This window comes from Oryza glaberrima, chromosome 6 (assembly GCF_000147395.1).
Source record: "Oryza glaberrima chromosome 6, OglaRS2, whole genome shotgun sequence".
NCBI classification, from domain to species: domain Eukaryota; kingdom Viridiplantae; phylum Streptophyta; class Magnoliopsida; order Poales; family Poaceae; genus Oryza; species Oryza glaberrima.
In genome coordinates, this window is record NC_068331.1 from 28,419,372 (window position 1) to 28,437,712 (window position 18,341).

The 18,341-nt window shown below is 41.3% G+C and overlaps 1 protein-coding gene and 1 long non-coding RNA gene across 4 annotated transcripts; both read left to right on the forward strand.

Moving 5' to 3' along the window:
* The first annotated feature begins 325 nt into the window (after positions 1 to 325).
* On the forward strand, positions 326 to 11,211 carry LOC127775712 (uncharacterized). 3 transcript variants are annotated; one of them, XR_008018021.1, is made up of 7 exons: positions 326 to 498; positions 656 to 812; positions 3,314 to 3,688; positions 3,809 to 3,881; positions 4,386 to 4,577; positions 9,219 to 9,373; positions 10,387 to 11,211. It is a non-coding gene; the product is annotated as an uncharacterized LOC127775712 (long non-coding RNA). The 3 variants fall into 3 exon arrangements; XR_008018020.1 differs by lacking the exon at positions 10,387 to 11,211 and adding an exon at positions 2,897 to 3,047 and having other exon boundaries at positions 9,219 to 9,825; XR_008018019.1 differs by lacking the exon at positions 10,387 to 11,211 and having other exon boundaries at positions 9,219 to 9,823.
* Positions 11,212 to 13,852: 2,641 nt separating this feature from the next.
* On the forward strand, positions 13,853 to 17,539 carry LOC127775579 (protein SHORT INTERNODES 1-like). Its single transcript, XM_052301838.1, has 3 exons — positions 13,853 to 14,345; positions 14,641 to 15,414; positions 15,490 to 17,539. Exons 2-3 carry the CDS (start codon positions 14,724 to 14,726, stop codon positions 15,876 to 15,878), a joined length of 1,080 nt encoding a protein of 359 aa, XP_052157798.1. The 5' UTR covers positions 13,853 to 14,345; positions 14,641 to 14,723; the 3' UTR covers positions 15,879 to 17,539.
* The last annotated feature ends 802 nt before the right edge of the window (positions 17,540 to 18,341 follow it).

Here is an 18,341-nt window from a genome sequence, read left to right on the forward strand (position 1 = left end):
TTTGTGATTGTTCTCACCTGATAAATGAAATTCTGAAAAGTTTGTGTAGCTAATGTTGTTCTTAGGCCTGTGTTTTTAAAAGAGATGGATTATCAGCTAATTGTAACACGTGTACAAGAGCTAATTGTAAATTTTAAGTGATCACTCCACTATTGTACTCCGTACATCTGTACCCCCCCTCTCTCTCGCTCTCTAATGATTTGTGGTTTGTCCTTGCCCTTTCATTCGTAGATCAACGGCCAGGATCTATTACCAGTTGCTGCTTCCCCACGCAAAAAATGCAAATACAGGTAACTGGAGGGACCTCATTGCAATTTGCCAGCCTCGTCGTCTCCAAAGTCCAAAGGCCCATGGGCTCCGCTCCCTCATCGGCGAGGCGCCGCCGCCGCAGCGGCGCTCCTCGACGGCACGCGCCCTCCACCTCCGCCTCACCGGATGGTTCGAGCGGTTCTTCATAGAGGATCCGACGGCGCCCTTCTCGTCGCGGCAGCAGCTGAGGTACCTTCTCCCCTCGTACTCCGCCCCCGGGCCAGCCTGAATACCAGTCTGAACTTCTGAAGTAGGAACATGCAATTTGTTGATATACTAATCTGAATAGGTTTTTGCATTGTCTCGGATTAACGTGCAATATGCCTTGAATCGATCGATCATGCAGTGCCCTTACAGCCATTGTGACAGTTTGTTGGCTTTGATCCGGTACTGATGTCTGTGGAGAGAGTGAGCGAGGGATTTGATCCATTTTTGAAGAGTTTGCTTGCCGGAAATTATACCTTGCTGATGTTTCAATCAGGCGCACACAAGGATCGTTTCAGGTCTGTTGCAGTTCTGAACTGCTTATGCTTTTGCTTGATCTCTGAACTTCTCAATTAGGCATGGTACTATTTACTAAATCTAATTCATTTTACTAGCTTTCTCAAGACGATGTAGTTGTCACTTTTCAGTAGTAACACATGGAGACACACGATGGATTGATGGATTTAGTATTGCCACCACGAGTTGCATTTATCCATATGATTTGATTGCTGAACGATTTGCGTGTTACCACCATGAGGGCACATGTCCGTATGATTTGATTACTAAACCACATGGAGATTTTGACATTGTAACCGTCGGAAACATGCATCAACAGATTATGTATTGTGATATTCCGTGTCTGGTTTCAAGCAGGGCCACGGCCTAAAAACCAATAGAAACCAGCTCTTAATCATAAGTACTATCACTTGTAAAGTAAAACGTGCTTTAAGAATCATGATATCTCTAACAGGGCAAGCAAATAATTAGGTGTTCAGGATTTCTACCAGACTAATGAGTTATGGAGTATGATGACCTCTCTAGTTGATCAAAACTTATTAACATACTAGTTAGTCCGTTAATCATTGATTTTCTTAATCGTTGGTCTTAGAAATTGATTAATTTTTACTTGTCTACTTGTCACATAAGTGTACTGCATAAACTATTCTCTTTATGTTGCTTATTTTCCTGGTTCGATCATCATAAAGTTGTCTCATGGTTTGGTTCTGTTCAGCAATCAAGAGTTTTACTGAACAAGGTCCAATCAAGAGTTTGCTTCTTCTGCATATGTGTAGAATGAAGGATCCCTTTAAACAATTAGTTTTTGATTGGTTACAATCTTTGTAATTTTTTCCTTTACGGTTTTCATGTCCTTTTGTATGATGTAAATATTATTCTTTTATAAAAGCTATACTGTTGGGCAAATGCCTGACAGTAATTCCCATAAAAAAAGGTCCAATAAATTTTTTTCAAGATAGACAGAAACATAAAAGATGTACATGTATCTAAATAGTCAAGATGCAAGTCTTGAGATGACTTTACAGCTGGCCACAATGGAATAGTTGGATACGTAACGTGAAGTGAAGTTCACTAGGGATAAGCTGGGTTTCCTTATGATTTATGAATCCCAAAATGTGATTTCTCTTGCTTCAAACAGCATACTGGTTCAGCATATTAGGAATGGGTAACCAAACCAGAAATTTCCAAAAGAATGAAATCCCCGTCACTTGGTTTTATCATCATTGATCATCCCTCCTTCAGGAATTTGTCTAGTTCTCTAACTTTTTATTTGGAAGTATGTGCGTCTAGTTCCTTCGCCAAAAAGCGCTACAAATACACTTTGTACTAGGAGCTAATGATGCCAATTTGTTCGATGCACCATTTAGACAGGATGCAAACATATTACATGTAGGTTCCTATATTTTTTTTATCGGAAATATAGACTCCTATATTTGTTCCATGAAGCAAAACGAATGCAACCTGATCATGTATTTTTTCCAGTTGAACGTGAGCATGATATCATGGTGTCATAGCATGTCTTCTTCCTTCATTGAAAACTGATTGGCTACTGTGCATATGTTGAGATTTGGTACTTCTATTGACCTTCTAAAATAAAAGAAATCTATGTTAAGGACACTGTCAAGATCAGTCTTTACACTAAAACCAGATATCTTGTGTTGATAGTTATTGTTCTTCATGAAACTAGTATCATTATAATATTGTCACATCTTGTGTTTTCACTAGAATTCTACTAGAAATGTTCTATATTTTTGTTGTGCATATTGCACTATAGATGCCAAAACAACCTAGACAATCCCGACAACATATCTGTGCTCTGTGTACCACAAACTTCAGAGTCTTGTACTGCTCTGGCACTTTCATCGTTGCACAAATATTCCGAACTAGCTAATTCCCTCAACTTCCTTTTATTTGGTCACTTTCTTTTGATTTTTTCCTGCTCGCAGTACTCTTTCCAATATCAATTCCAAGTTTTTATTCTGGATATGTTCTGTGGCTATGCTACACATTTTGAACTTGGGATGTTAAAGATGTCGTCCTTTCAACCAACCTAGTCAGAACCAGCTCACAGCATATTTTTGGTCAGGGTGCGCAGGTGATTGGTGTGCCCCCCTTCTTGGGTTCGTGTTGTTATGAAATAAGGCAGAGCTTCCGTCTTTGTTTTAAACTTTAAAAAAAGACGTTTCTTCCAAGAAAAAAAAAGATGTAGTGACTGCTTGCCGACAGGGAAGAGAGAGGTGAGTTTCAACAGGTTCCAGAAACCGGATTCGAGCACCACTAATTAGAATCAAGAACTGTAATTCCTAGTTTTGTTAAACATGATCCAATCAGTAAGTGGCATGGCATGCTATATATTTTAGGTGTCGACCAGGTTCCTTTATGTTCAGATTGATGGAGACACTCCCATGTTCTGTTTTACTCGCTAAATCCTTCAGCTGACAGCCTGACTGTGCATCTCCCACTATGTACAATTATCTCACTGGATGGTTGCTCTTCTTGGCAGATGAAAACGGCTGCCGATATATGCACTGCAAATAATTCAGGGACTGTGACCAACTGTATGCTTCAAAGTTCAAACTATGGAAAGTGAAGACATGGTCCGCTCATTCTGGGGGCCGCAGCTACAGATGTTTTCGCCGTGCGCACGTGTGCATGAACTTGTTCCCTTGGAGTTACATCACGCATTCATGCTGGCGCAGCTGTTGATTGACTCTGTGTTTTGTGGAGTCGAAACATTGATGGCCTGATTGATGTGGTCTCGCGGAACATTGCACATGCATCAATGAATCGCGCGGTTTGTGACACGCTGTTCATCAAGCAATGTGTGTGGGCACGCGGGTGCTTCAAATTCTCTGAACCACAAAATCTTCACTGTGAGGTACAACTACCACCTTTCCAATTCCTGAACCATATATATAGTGCATAACCTAATTATGCTGTGCTGCAAATTAAAAAGATTATGAGCTTATCAGTGATATTACCCCTGCTTGTGTTGTAGGATCGGAGTACATTGCATTCTGAAATGATTTGATGCCAGCACTGGAGGAGACTCCACTCCGGCTGTATCCTCTGTACGCATTCTTGGCTTGTGCTGCTACATGTCTTACACAGGGCATAAACATGTTCCTGTACTACCTGAAGCTTTAGATGATTACCATCACATAAACAAATGAAGAAATCTCTGTTACTATACAGTAGTACATGAGAATCCATCAATTCAACCATGCATAGGTCACTCCCAAGCAAGGAGTGGCAAAATGATGGCGTGGTTATTCTTGGGAGCAGCATTAGAGGCAATTAGGGCATAAAGCACTACTAAACAGCACATGATCACCACCATTTGGAAAAGGATGGGCATGGGGCCTACTCTAATGATCCTTTTTAGACCAACACGGCAGGTGTTTGTGTCTCTAGTGGTGCTAGGAGATGATAGAGCCTGGTTTAAGATACTGCCTAGTGATCTTGAGACATGTGCTGCTACTAATGCTTCATTAAAGGGTGAATACGGCCTGCAATTGCTGCAAACACACACCCAAACAACATACTCATTTTTTTTTTGTTTTTCTTTTTTGCAGTGATCTATCTAGAGAAGACTAGCTGAACTAGGGGATGATGCACTGCAACCTACTGCCAAATATTTTATACGCTTGGAGCATATCTTTCAGTGATCACAAGAAGCTACGGAGTCTACCCTGTTCATCTGCTGGCCCATTGGAGGCAGGGGTTGCTACAAATGGAATCAACGGGGCCGATAAAGAACTAGACAAGTGAGTTTTTCCTCATCCATTATCTTTTGCCGATTGGTATGTGCATATTTAAATCACTTCATTATATACATACGACTATATATGATGCTGCACCAGGTACAAAAATTCACTATCCTTTTCCCCTTAATATATAATACCATCTAATTATTTTGTTATGCATGTTTCTTCTACTTCTTGATGAAATGAATAATTCTTTGTTGTTATGTATGAATTTTGTAGCATTTATTTATTTGTTGGGCATATGGGCTATAGTGAAACGTATACTAGCTAGCAGAGATGTACTCCCTCCGTCCCAAAAAAAGGCAAACCCTGGGTTTCCGTGTCCAACTTTGACTGTCCGTCTTATGTGAATTTTTTTTATAATTCGTATTTTCATTGTTGTTAGATGATAAAACATGATTAATATTTTATGCGTGACTTGTCTTTTTAATTTTTTTCATAATTTTTTCAAATAAGACGGACGGTCAAACGTTGGACACGGAAACCAGGGTTTGTCTTTTTTTTTTTTAGGACGGAGGGAGTAGAATATACTAGTATATAGGAGAGGGAGAGAGACTGGTAGATGGACTGAGTTGAGTTGAGAGGTGAAGAGAGACTACAGAGGGAAGGGGGGGCATGCAAGCATGTGATGGTTGGCCCAGTTGCTATCAAGTCGAGCTTCTATTGCGCTTTCTTGTCAAGGGACAAGGGGTATCCCTATTGCATCTATTTGCTTGTAGAAACGGAACATTTTGTTTCCGGCTATCTGCTTGGAGCTGCAAAAAGCTACTGTTAACTATAGTGCAACCGGTACGACCGATATATATACACTACGCAGAGGCACCTCTCTCAGTCAGAGACAAGTACTTGGGGCAGCTCCTCGGCTATAAATTATTTTTCTGAAAAAAAAAAGAGATCATCAGAGACACTAGAACTAATTAATTAATTGATGAGTAAATTAAAGGGCATGGCCTTTTGCGCGCTTTCTTTTTTCTTTCTATTTTACTCCTCTCCATCTTTCTCGTGGTTGCATTGGCAAAGTGATATGAAACTTGAAGGACATGTCAGTAGTACAGCACTTGCCCTGTTTGTACATGGAGGTAGTATATATTACACATAATAAAGAATTCCAAATTGTTATACTCCTAACTTATAACTGACTAATAAGGATGTTTACAATATCATTAGTTTAAAAGTTATTTTTAAGTCCTCGAACAAAACCTTAAGTTAAACAAAATACCACTACCTACTATAGCAAACTCTGATACCAATTGAGTTTTTTTTTATGGTAACTAAAGTACAAACCAATGCATGAATATTTATTAATTACGGATTGCTAATGTTTTTCTGTCGGAACTAAACAGACCATAATCTTAATGGAAAACAATTGCCTGCATTATATATCTAGACTTCTAACTAATATTTTTGACGGTTATTGTGGAGTTAAGGTGTCAACTACCTAGAGGGCAGGGCAAAGGGGGATCACGCCTGACTTTATTATTTTCCGTTTAGTTCCTTAGCAATGCACGATGAGAACTACAATAATCATGCATCTTGCAAGAATTGGGCTTTCTTACAAAATGCTTGGAGGTAATGGTCTTTGGTTTGATAACGGGACTAGCATATGCATGCCTGTATTTGTATGACATAATTAAAACGATGGATTAATCTGCTTTTGTATTCTCTTTTGCAATATTCTCTCTTGTGCACAGATAGATTCAGTGGTGGTACAAGTGTTGTCAGGTTCATTCACACGTGATGCGATGTGTTAGGTCTTAATTCAAATCATCGTGTCGGGCCATCGTATGAGCTGATCAGAGCAGCTTTCGTGAGTCAGTCAGTTAGGATAAATGATCAGCTTTCTAGTTACTACTCCTACTCACTAAATCAGCACAGATATTTCTCTTTTTTTCTATCACAAAGAAATTGCACCCGCTCACATCTGAGTACACATGCTTAGCTCAATTCTAAACTCCATGAACCTGACGAATTCCTACTAAAATGAACAGATATGGCCGGTATAAATTTGAGCACTAGAATTTGATTAGGTGGATAAAGCCATGCCCTGATCTTATAGCTCCACTGATCCAATTAATAAGGCCATTTTTAGGAGAGCTCTTACAGCTGGATCTACACTAAGAATTTGCAACTACCTCCTTGAATTCTCACCCTAGATTCTGACAATAGCTAAACAAGAAATGAACTATTAGCTACTGGCTTCTCCAAATTCTTACCAACTTACTATGGAGCTGTTCAGATTGATGCTATTTTCAACCATACTATTTTTTGTAAAGTTGTAAAAAAATGTATACGTTTAGTTTGTTGCCAAATTTAATAAATACATAAGAAATCCTGCCAAAATTTTGGCAATACCAAAATTTGTTAAGGTTTATTTTGGCTACAATGTGAACAAGCTCTATAGTTGTTTCTCGTAATCTTCGGCTCTCTAAATGGGGACTAATAAGAGTTGGTTATTCTCCTTGGTCAGCCCAAACTAATTATCAATGAGCGGCTTCTTTTTTAAGTCAAGAATTAATATTTGTATATTTAATCAATGGAGACAACCTTCCTGGGGCTGATTAGTTAGGTTATCTTTGATCAGTCGCTCTACAACTGTCTTCCCCCCAAAATCTTGCTGTACTTAAAAACAAGTACTCCTGCTAGCTGCATCCAATCAATCCATAGCAAGGAGAAGTGCGTCATGCATTCAAAAACCCAATGGCACACCTCTCTAGGCACCATCCTCTCACTTCAGGTTGCATGCATATGCTCCTCAAGTGAGACCCCCCAAACTCCAAAGCGAATGAGAGTTAGTTAAGCATAGGGATTTGGGCATTATGGCATTGCTTCTTTCTTCCCCTCTCCATGCATCTCTCTAGCTCCTCTCCCTTCCTTTTCTTTCTTTCTCCTTCCTTTCATCCTTTGCCTTTGCATATGTATGTGTGCGTACACACACCAACGACACATACTACATGAACAGTGTACATACATACAACGCACATTCATGTGGTTTTGGATGGGGACAGAAAGGGACTGAAATGAGTGAAAGGGAGTAAAAGAAGAGTCAACTCGTGTATTGCACAGGGCTCGAGAGCAAAGGCCACAGCAAGTACTCAATTATTGGGACCTCACCCACATCACTGTCAATGTCAAATTTTAGGGTCCCTTTTAATCCCTTCTGTGCCCAACAACAAGAGAGAAAATAAATAAAATAAATCACCCTACATACTCTCCTTGCTTTCTTTCTGAGATTTTCTGCATATAGTTTTTGGAGCTAGCTACTCTACCTAGCAGCTGTAGTCGGTCTTTTTCCCTCCTATTAATTGCACGTGAAATCATATATATATGTAGAATGTAATTTGATAAAGATGTTTGTAGGAGACAAATAGATAACCTGGCCCCTCATTTAGAAGACCAAACAGCTTAGAAGAATGCATAATTTTGTTCTTCTGTTTTTACCGCATTCTTTTTTGTTTAATTTGATATATATCCAAGGAAATTAAATAATTATTTTTACTGCAGGATGATGGATTTGTGCATGCTCCCCTAAAATATAAGGGTCAATAAAGGATTAAGCTAATATTTTTTTTTCCATTCGGCATAAGAGGAATTCAACGAAAAAAACATTAGTCAATATTGGAGGGGAGAATAATTAAATCTGAGAAAAGAAAAGGGTTTAGACACCACTATATATATATATAGATATATATATATATATATATATATAGATATATATATATATATATATAGATATATATATATATATATATATATATATATATATATATATATATATATATATATATATATATATATATACCCCACTTTAAGCCACTAGCTAGCACATAAGCTTTCAGCTGCAAAGTTCACTGGAATGTCGCACATAAAATCTCTTATCATGAGGAGTTAAATAAACTGCATATGTTGCTCATCTCACATGAAATGAATATGAAGTGTACATATATTCTTTTCTCCTTTTCCATTGGATCTGAATGACCCACGGTGACTGTAGTTGAATGTTGAGCACTGTTCATATGTGCACTAGGGAAAAGTTAGGCAACCTTCTTGTCACGGTGGCCGCCTTTAATTTGGTGCCGTTATGTGGAAAACTGGATTATTCTTTGACCACATACAAAGCGAATCTGAAAAAAACTAACAACATATTAATTCTTTCCGTTTGTACAGGGGGATATCAAGAAATATTAGGATATATGACGCATGCTCATTAACTAGCTAGATCTCATATTGATTAGATAACTCTCAAGAGTTATTTTTTTATGGATATTACAGTGAACTATTAACTAGCCGTTATCTAAAATTTAATTACTTTATCTCGATCATTTATCTGTTGTTTTCTTTCAAAAAGGTGACTGCCTAAAAGCTGCATATCAAATCTCTCAATATGGCCATGATAATCTACATCTTCTCAAGTATATTCCCTAATTGACTTTTATCATTGATACATGTGCGCTTGCACGGACCGGGTACATGTCCAATGTACCCGTTTGTTGGTCTATCTATGATCACCATTGGTCTTAAAGTTCTTGGCCAACAAGCACATATTGTTAATAATGTTGCACATTATATGTGTTGTTCCATCGAACCAACCAAACATTCACTGAAATTTTGTGGTTAAATTAACTTCTACCACTCCTTTTGCAGATCAAAAATTAACCATGCATGTTCCATACATCCCTCCACAGGAGTAGTACGTGCAGTACACTAGCTGGAGACTGGAAATGATCGACTTGAGTTGAGTTTGAGTTGAGTCGGTCATCACAGTCCACCGTGTGCATATATAGACGATGCATCATGAGGTATGCACACTGTCTAAGTGTCTATACACCAACAGTACTTGATACATAGGGACCCACTAGGTAGAGACCAGAGAACCTAAGCTAATCATGCTACACCTCTCTCGATAGCAAGCTGCTAGCTGGCTTAACCAGCAAAAGTGGCTATATGCAGTGGCCTTGTCTGCATGGATCGATGCTCTTGCTCTTGCCTCTTGGTTTTGATCATGTAGGATCAATATATGCAGGCAGGCAGCTGCAGGAACAGGTATAGTAGTGTACTACAAGTGTGGAAGCCCATGCATGTTTGATGTTTTGCTATAGCTTTGTAGTCAACTATAGTCATATATATGGCTTCTTCTCTTGCACATGTGATAGGAATACCCATACAAATAATACTCATGTAACTGCCATTTTCTGTTCCTAGATTTGTTTTTTTAGATATCTGAATTCCAAGTTTTAATAAACTAGCTAGCTAGGAAGTTTGTGGACATGCTTTTTGTTTAGTAAAGTACTAATTTAAAAAGAGAGATGTATGTTAATTAGAGTTCATTTATCATTCATAGCCAAAATTCAAATTTTAAGTTGATTTTGGAGTTTTTCGTTGTAGTGGCAGCTTAATTTAGCTTTTAAACCACCGAATAACACAGATTTAAAAATTTTATTTATAAATTGTTTTTTGATTGATTTACTCATTTTTCTAAGTACGAATTATCAGCCATTAGCTCATCAAGTGATGGGAGCAGAAAAAAAACTTGTGTGACCATGAATGACAAGGAAGATAGGATAGCAACTTGCAAGCATATGGGATCCTGGGCTTTGGGTGCTTGGCATGATGATCCCTTCAGCCTTTCGGAGGGCATGTTCGAGGAACTTTTGGCAGCTATAGCTTAAAATTAAAAACATTTTAAACAGTTCAATTTTTTGTCTGATTCTAAAAAACTATAGTTATAGAATATAGAAAACGAATTAGAAGCTAAAAGCTGAAAAACATAATTTTTTTATATTAAATTGACTATTAACTAGTTGTGTCTCAGAATTTTTAGCTTTTCGATATGCCCTTCGCCAGGGGAGGGAGGGAGGGAGAGGAGGCACTGACAGGTTCTAGACCCCCAAGTGGTGTCAATGCCGTGCCAAGCAGCAGCTGCTGCAGCAGCAGAAAGCCAGGAAGGAAAGCATATGGTGACAACAAGACACCAATTAAAAACGCCATGGCCAACAACAAGCCAGCCTGAAGCTTCTTTCACTATAACACATCCATTATTTCACCTCTATTTTATTCTCTTCACCCATTCAGCTGCTGATTGCCGCTTCGCTAGTAGTATTAATGCTGTTTACTGTGCAGTATGCTGAGCTGAAATGTTTTACTGCTAGCTACTGTAGACATATGGGCCTTCGAAAAGGTAAGAGGAGAGATGAATGGAGATGAGAGGTGGGGGTGGGCCCGGATGGGCAGCGGCTTTCACGGCCCGAAAGGACCCCGACACACGACCTCGATTCCCGCCACGTGGCTAGACATGCGCCGTCCGCTCGATCGTGCCTAGACGGCCACGATGGCCCCCACCCTCTCTCCCTCGGGGTTTTAAACTCATCTAGCTACGTGCACACGCTATATACTTAGCTCTGCTCTTGTGCCGTCCCGGCCGGCGTTGCAAGAACTCCCTCCCCTATAGTCTCTTTCTTTCTTTGGACTGTTTTCACCTAGCTCTTCTTCTGTTCTCTAGTGATGCGAGAGATGGTACTAGTGCAAATGAAAATGTCCAACAGATCATCATGATCACTGCAAAAGAATATACGACCGAAATTTCCATTGTATTTTGTGTGCATGTAACATGTAAATGCTATGCATATTTTGATTTAATTTCTGGTATGCATATACAAGCGGCCACTATATATCACATTCAAAAATTGCTTTCAGATATCTCAAGTCGTTGTTGGACCGGTTGTCTGGATCCGGTAGACTATAGACATGCGTATGCATTTGTGGTGGTGCGAGAGTATTGTTAGTGTGTCGTGTGGATCCAATTATTTCTCTCAAATAAAAACCCACATTCATCCATCTAGTGACAAAAACCTTACTTCTATCATTCCTCACCTTAATTTGGATCTCTTAGCATTCGCTCGCACGTCACTGTCGCCTCCCTTCTTCTCCATATACATCACCATAGGTTCTCACCCCAACACTGTCTTCTTCGATCAATTGTCTCTATCGACTAGCCAACCTCTTCTCCCCCTCCGGTATGCCATCTCCACAATTTTATCACATTAACCTCACTCGATCATTCTAAATCTAAACTCCCTTCTCTTTTGCTCTCCTGGTCTAAATACAAACTCTAACTAGATATACTCTTGTTGCCAGATTTCATGAAACTCAAATCGGGTTTAGAATTAACATGGTTGTCCTTCAAACAATGAATTTGCATTCCTTTCTTTTAAAGAACTAAAAATACATTTCACACCACATCGAAGAGCCACTTCCATTTACCCATCTGTAACGACTCTGGACGATGAGCCTCCAGTGACAAGGAAAAATCTAGGGAAAGAGGCCAAAAAGAAAAGGATTCCACCTCACGGTAGTCGTTGTGCCGTGGTCCTCTACCTCCTCACACTTCGCCACTAGAGATCCTAACGTTGAGTAGTCTGCCGAATCTGGTTGATTTCGGGTAGGGAGCAACAGTCAGTGTCGGAGCCACGTTCAGCTTAGATGGTGCACAGGAACCCCCATAAAGCCAAGATTTCTCACTTTAAAACACCGGAATGCATAGCGTTTAGATTGAAGCTTTCTAGGTTTTCAATGGTAGTGCACCACCTTAGTTTTGGTGCTAGCTCCGCCCCTGGCAACAGCCGCCATGGTTGGATCCAACCCTCACCATCGTTGTCGTGGCCGAATCTAGCGCCTTCCGTCCTCATGCAAGAGGAGCTAGAGACTCTCGGCATCAAGCGCCATCACCAACCATCACTACTCCGCCCCTCAACCTGATGCCTCGAGTTCCTCACTAGCATGGAGAAGCGATGGGAGAGGAGACCGGCCGGTTGTGGCGGCATAACCGCTACGGGACGAGCCCAACGCGTGGGGTGGAGCAAGCCACCTTGTGCTCGTTTCAAATAATGGTTTAAATATTCAACCTTTACATATGTTATTACAAACGGTTCTACTTAAGCTGTTACAATTACAAATGACTGGTTGCAAATAAAGGGTTATGTTGTAATGTGTTCTAACAATATGTAGGACTAACATGCTAGTTTATCTTTATAGGCCTATAATTAAGTACAAAATTTACTGGTTGTATTAGAAGTATGTAGCACCGTACATTTTCCTTAACATCGATCAGCATTTTTCATGTACTATCATGCATGTACCACTGAACTGTTGGTCGTGACCTACACATTCAATCAGCATGACTATTAATCTGTACATGCACGATAAATAATGTTATACGTCTAGTTAAGTTTCATGCAGGTACGCACAAATATATTGTTGCATGTAGGCTCCACGTACCATACGTTTGAGAATTGACCATACTGAATTGTAGCAGAAGATCGATAGCTGGTATATGTGTACTACGTACTCTTTTGATGTTTATCATAAAAACAAATTAAACGTTGTCAATTAATGCTTCCAAATCGCACTTGTTAGTATTACTTTTGGAACAGTAGGCAGTAAGAGTATAACTTTTCCTTGCACGGTAACATACAATTAAGTACGATCTGAACATATATATACACATTGACGAAGAAACCAACAAACAAACAAAACAAGAAAACATGCACAGTGGTTTAATTAATTTACATCCCCATCATGTATACTCTCTGCACAATCAGCATTATTATTACATGCTAGAGATAATAATCAAGGAAGAGAGATTAACAACTTGTAAGACCATATCAAAGTCATCAAAGGCCGAGTTTAGTTACAAATTTTTTCTTCGAACTTCCAACTTTTCCATCACATCAAAACTTTCCTACACACAAACTTTTAACTTTTCCGTCACATTGTTCCAATTTCAACTAAATTTTCAATTTTGGCTTGAACTAAACACACCCAAATCAAAGTACCTACTCCCTCTGTCATATAAAAACCAAACAATATTAGATGTGACACATATTAGTATTACGAATTTGGATATATATCTATTCAGTTTTGTTGTAATATAATATATTACATCTAATTTTAGATTTATCTTTTTTATTTAAAGACGGATGGAGGATGGAGTAATTAGCCAAAGCAGCCGCATGCGACTGGCCGGGTACAGAGATGAGACGAAGACGAAGACGAGGACGAGGAGAAGAGGACTGCAAAGGTGTGTGTGTATTCTCTCCTGTCAGTAAAAATTCCTGGCCGTGTCCTTTGTCGCCAAGTAGTCATACTGTTTTTGACAAGAAGCAAGGCAGGCAGGAGAGCGAATGGCAGGTCCGGTAATTACGCGGGAAACGGCATGGCACAAAGATGAGCAAAAGCAAAGCCACAGCCATTGCAAAATCTCTCCCCCATTTTCTTCTTCCCTTTTTTACTTTCTCTCTCTTGCATCTTTGTTCTTTCATCCGGTTGGTTAGACAGAGAAGGAAGCAAGGAAACAAGCAGCACAGAGATAAGGTCAGATAGAGAGAGAGAGAGAGAGAGAGAGAAGAAGAAGCAGAAGCAGCAGCAGCAACTGCGAGGAGGAAGAGGAAGAAGAGAGAGAAGATGAGCAATAAATAGAAAATTAAAGGTCGGAGCTAGCCGCTCTCATGGCGGCGTTTGCAGGCGGCGCCCTAGAATTCCTCCCCTCCTGCCGCTGCAGCTACACCCACTACTCCTCATCTCTCCTCTTCTTTATATAGCCCATCCACCTCTCCTTCTCACCACCTCAAAAAGCTACCTAAGCTAATCACCCCCATCATCTTCTTCCTCCTAACCCTTGTTGCTTAGACCCCAACTAATAGCAAGAAGCTCTCAAGATAGGAAGAAGAAGAGGAGGAAATCTTTGTAGAGAGAAGTGGAGAATTCTAGCTAGAGGTGAGTGGTGGTGGTAGTAGTAACTGTATTTGTGCTAGTAGAGTGGAGTGATGTGTACTGTATACTAGTGTACTGCACTGCATGCCACTCATACTCACTAGCTCTCTCTTCATCCTCCATGGCTATGGCTTGCATGATCTCACTACAGATCTATCTATGGCTTCTAGTTTGGTAGCAAGTGTGTGTCATCTTTGCAGAAGATTATGATTCTGACCTAGCTAGAGCTTACAATCCCATGCCTTTTCTTGTGTGGCCAAGATCTGATTTTTTTTCTCCTTTTTTTTTGTGTGTGTAGGGGATAATAATTAAAGGGGAGATTTTATCGGAGAAGAAGAGGAGAAGGTGGTGTTGCACTCGAGGTTTCTTGATGGGCGGCGCATGGCGGGATTCTCTCTGAGGGGAGGAGGAGGAGGAGGCGGCGGAGGAGGAGGAGTCGGCGGCGGCGGAGGCGGGGGGAGGGGAGGCGAACGCGGCGGCGGCGGCGATCACGCCATAGGGGCCGACAGTCTGTTCCTGTACGCGCGCGGCGCGGCCGCCGCGGCCGCCGACACGGCGGGCAGCGGCGGCGGGGGTGGGGGGATAGGGTTCCAGCTATGGCACCCGCAGCAGCAGGCGGCGGCCGCGGCCGCCGCCGTGCCGCACACGTCGCAGTTCTTCTCCTCGGGCGTGGCCACCGGCGTCGTGCTGGGGTTCTCGTCGCATGACGGCGGCGGCGGCGGCGGGCATATGGGCGGCCCCGGCGGCGGCGCCGGCGGCGGCAGGGCGGGCACCAGCTGCCAGGACTGCGGCAACAACGCCAAGAAGGATTGCTCCCACCTCCGGTGCCGCACCTGCTGCCGGAGCCGCGGCTTCAGCTGCGCCACCCACGTCAAGAGCACCTGGGTCCCCGCCGCCAAGCGCCGCGAGCGCCAGCAGCAGCTCGCCGCGCTCTTCCGCGGCGCCGCCGCCAACAACAGCGCCGCCGCTGCCGCCGCCGCCGCCGCCAGCAAACGCCCCCGCGAGCTCGTCCGCACCCTCGGCCGCTTGCCCTCCGCCAACACCGCCATGGTCGCCACCACCACATCCTCAGGTACACCACCAATTCTCACCCCCACACTGTCAATAATGGTGACACTGACGCTGACACCGCCATGGTTGTGTGCAGGCGAGGGAGACGGGAGGTTCCCGCCGGAGCTGAGCGTGGAGGCGGTGTTCCGGTGCGTGCGGATCGGGGCGGTAGACGAGGCGGACGCGGAGCTGGCGTACCAGACGGCGGTGAGCATCGGCGGGCACACGTTCAAGGGGATCCTCCGGGACCACGGGCCGGCGGACGAGGCGGCGGGGCAGCTGCCGCCGTCGTCGGCGGAGTACCACCAGCTGACGGGTCAGGGGAGGGAGGAATCGTCGCCGGCGGGAAGCAGCGAGGGCGTCGGCGGCGGCCACGGGGCGGCAACGGCGGCGACGTCCGCGGCGGTGCTCATGGACCCCTACCCGACGCCCATCGGCGCCTTCGCTGCAGGCACCCAGTTCTTCCCTCATAACCCTAGAACCTAGCAACCTAGCTACCTATCATCATCTACTTCCTTCCATGATCAAATCATCATCAATTTGCTAGTTTCATTTGCATCATCGTCTCAACAAAACAAGATCAATCGAACAACAAGAAGAACAAGAAGAAGAAGATGATGATGATGAGATTAAGAGATTATTTGTTATTTCAGCCGATGAACACTAATGCACGGTCGATCGAGAGCATGTCATTAGCTAGAGCTTAGCTAGTACTACTGCTTGTCGTCGATGAGCTTATTAATTTCGAGTTTATTAATTAATGACTTAATTTAATGCAATGCAAAGAGAGAGAGAGAGAGGAAAAAAAAAGAACCAAGTGTAGCTTCAATGATGATATCGAACTTGTTCTAATTAATTAATTTGCTTTTCCCCCTTGATTAAAATCCCTTCTTTTCCCCAGTTGATTTTGGCATGTGATGAGTTGATTAATTACTACTGCATGCTTAAAATTTCTTGAGTAATTAATTAAGTACTCCAGCTTAGCTTAACTTAGCTAGTACTAGTACGTGTACGTATGTGTTGTGTGTGTGTGCATGGGAGAAGCTTCTCTCTGGCTTTGGCATGGGTAAAGCTGGCCCTTCACCTGATGGTGTTTTTTTATATGATTTGTTGCATGTTTTAACCGGGTAGTACCTGCGGTTGTTTTTCTTTCTTTTTCTTCTACCAGTAGTTTGCTTCTTTTTAAGCAGCTATTCTGTTCAGCTGCTGCCTCATGCCTTGGGATGGATGAGCAATCAGCTTCTCCTACCTTAGCTTCTTTCTCTTCTTCCTGATCCAGATCAAGGGAAAGTACATAAATTCCATGCATTTTTTTTTTTTGCTGGGATTGATGTAGGTTTTTTTTTTCTCTTTGGCTAATCTACTCGACAATGCTGCTACTGCCTTGTGCTATGCATCATCTTTGGACTCTCTTTCATCTCTCTCTCATGGTCATGGCCTAGCTATTGGTCTCTCTCTCTCTCCTCTCTCTAGGGTACATAGTGACCTTGTCACACCACTGTTCCTTCTTTTCCTAGGCTACTGTTTTTAATATTCTTATGTTGAAGTGACGTAGAGCCATGTTGCAATCCTTCAAAAAAATTAAAAAAAACAAATGTAAAATAATGCATTATACCAACCAATACAAGTCACATGGAATGATGGAATGTCAACAATGTGTATGGTTGGTTTTTACTAACAAATTAATCTACCTAGTTAGCCTAAGCAACCATTAGTCTCTCTCTACATTGTCTGAACTGAATCTATACTAGCTCTGCTAATTAATGCTAGGTGTATGCATGTTTCGTCTTCATTCTCATCTCTCTGTTCTTCGATCTGTACGTATCTACTGGCTAGCTAGCACTGTCTTCTTACAAGAGTACAATTTTTATTTAATAAAAAATATATGAAAGGATAAAAGAACAGTTACTGGTATGATCTCTTGTCCTTCAGTACAGCCACTATGCAAATTTGCTTCACTCCCGGCCGGCCTATACGTAGAGTGTAGAGTGGTACAGTAGTGATGTATAGTACTGTCCATATGCTGCATCTAGCTGTAGCCTCATCTCTACTTTGTTTCTTTTACTCCATCTGAACACTTATTCTCTTTTTATTATGGAGAAAATCATCACTGAACTTTTCATATGGGGGTGTCGTAGTAGCTCAAGTACACAATATAGCTACTAGCTAGCTTGCTAGGAGATTGTAATGCAGTGCATAATTCACAGTTGTCCAGCATATGTTTGGATTAACGATGTACATACACATCAAGTGCATTTCTGCGTTTCAAATTGTCCATCATTATCTGTTTGCATTTGCACTGAAACACTTTGGTATTGTGTTGCTAGTTATTCATACTATTGCCCACATGATTAATTAGTATATATATATACGATATGTTCTACATTGTGAGGGGCTTTTCAGGAGTTCAGATTAAGATTTAATTTGCGTAACTTCATTAAATGTGCTTGGAGTGTCACAACTCTGTTGCAAGATACACATTAACTCTATATATCGATAAAAAAAAAGAATTATACATATCGATCAAAGAGAGGTATATTGTGCGTCGCTAAACTACATGCATGTGCATATATATAATACTGTAAGAAATGCAACACATTTCCCAAAATAATCAAAGATGAAGTTATTTTGGAATAGATGGAGTAGCATATATATAACTGAAGAACATATATATATATGCACGTACCTTCGATCTGGGTCTGTTTCTGATCACTGATTTGAGTTCTATTATAGTACAATTCGTAGCATTTTAGTATACTAATGAATTCTAAGCTAGCTATATATATGATATAACTTCATCTAATATTTTAATTATATGCATATATATGTATTGATCTTGTTGTTAGTCATGGTTCAATTCATTCGATTTGTATATTCATGCTCATGGATAAGCTAGGTTTATACTTCTCAGGATATATATAATGTTATATATATTCTGTAGCATCCCCT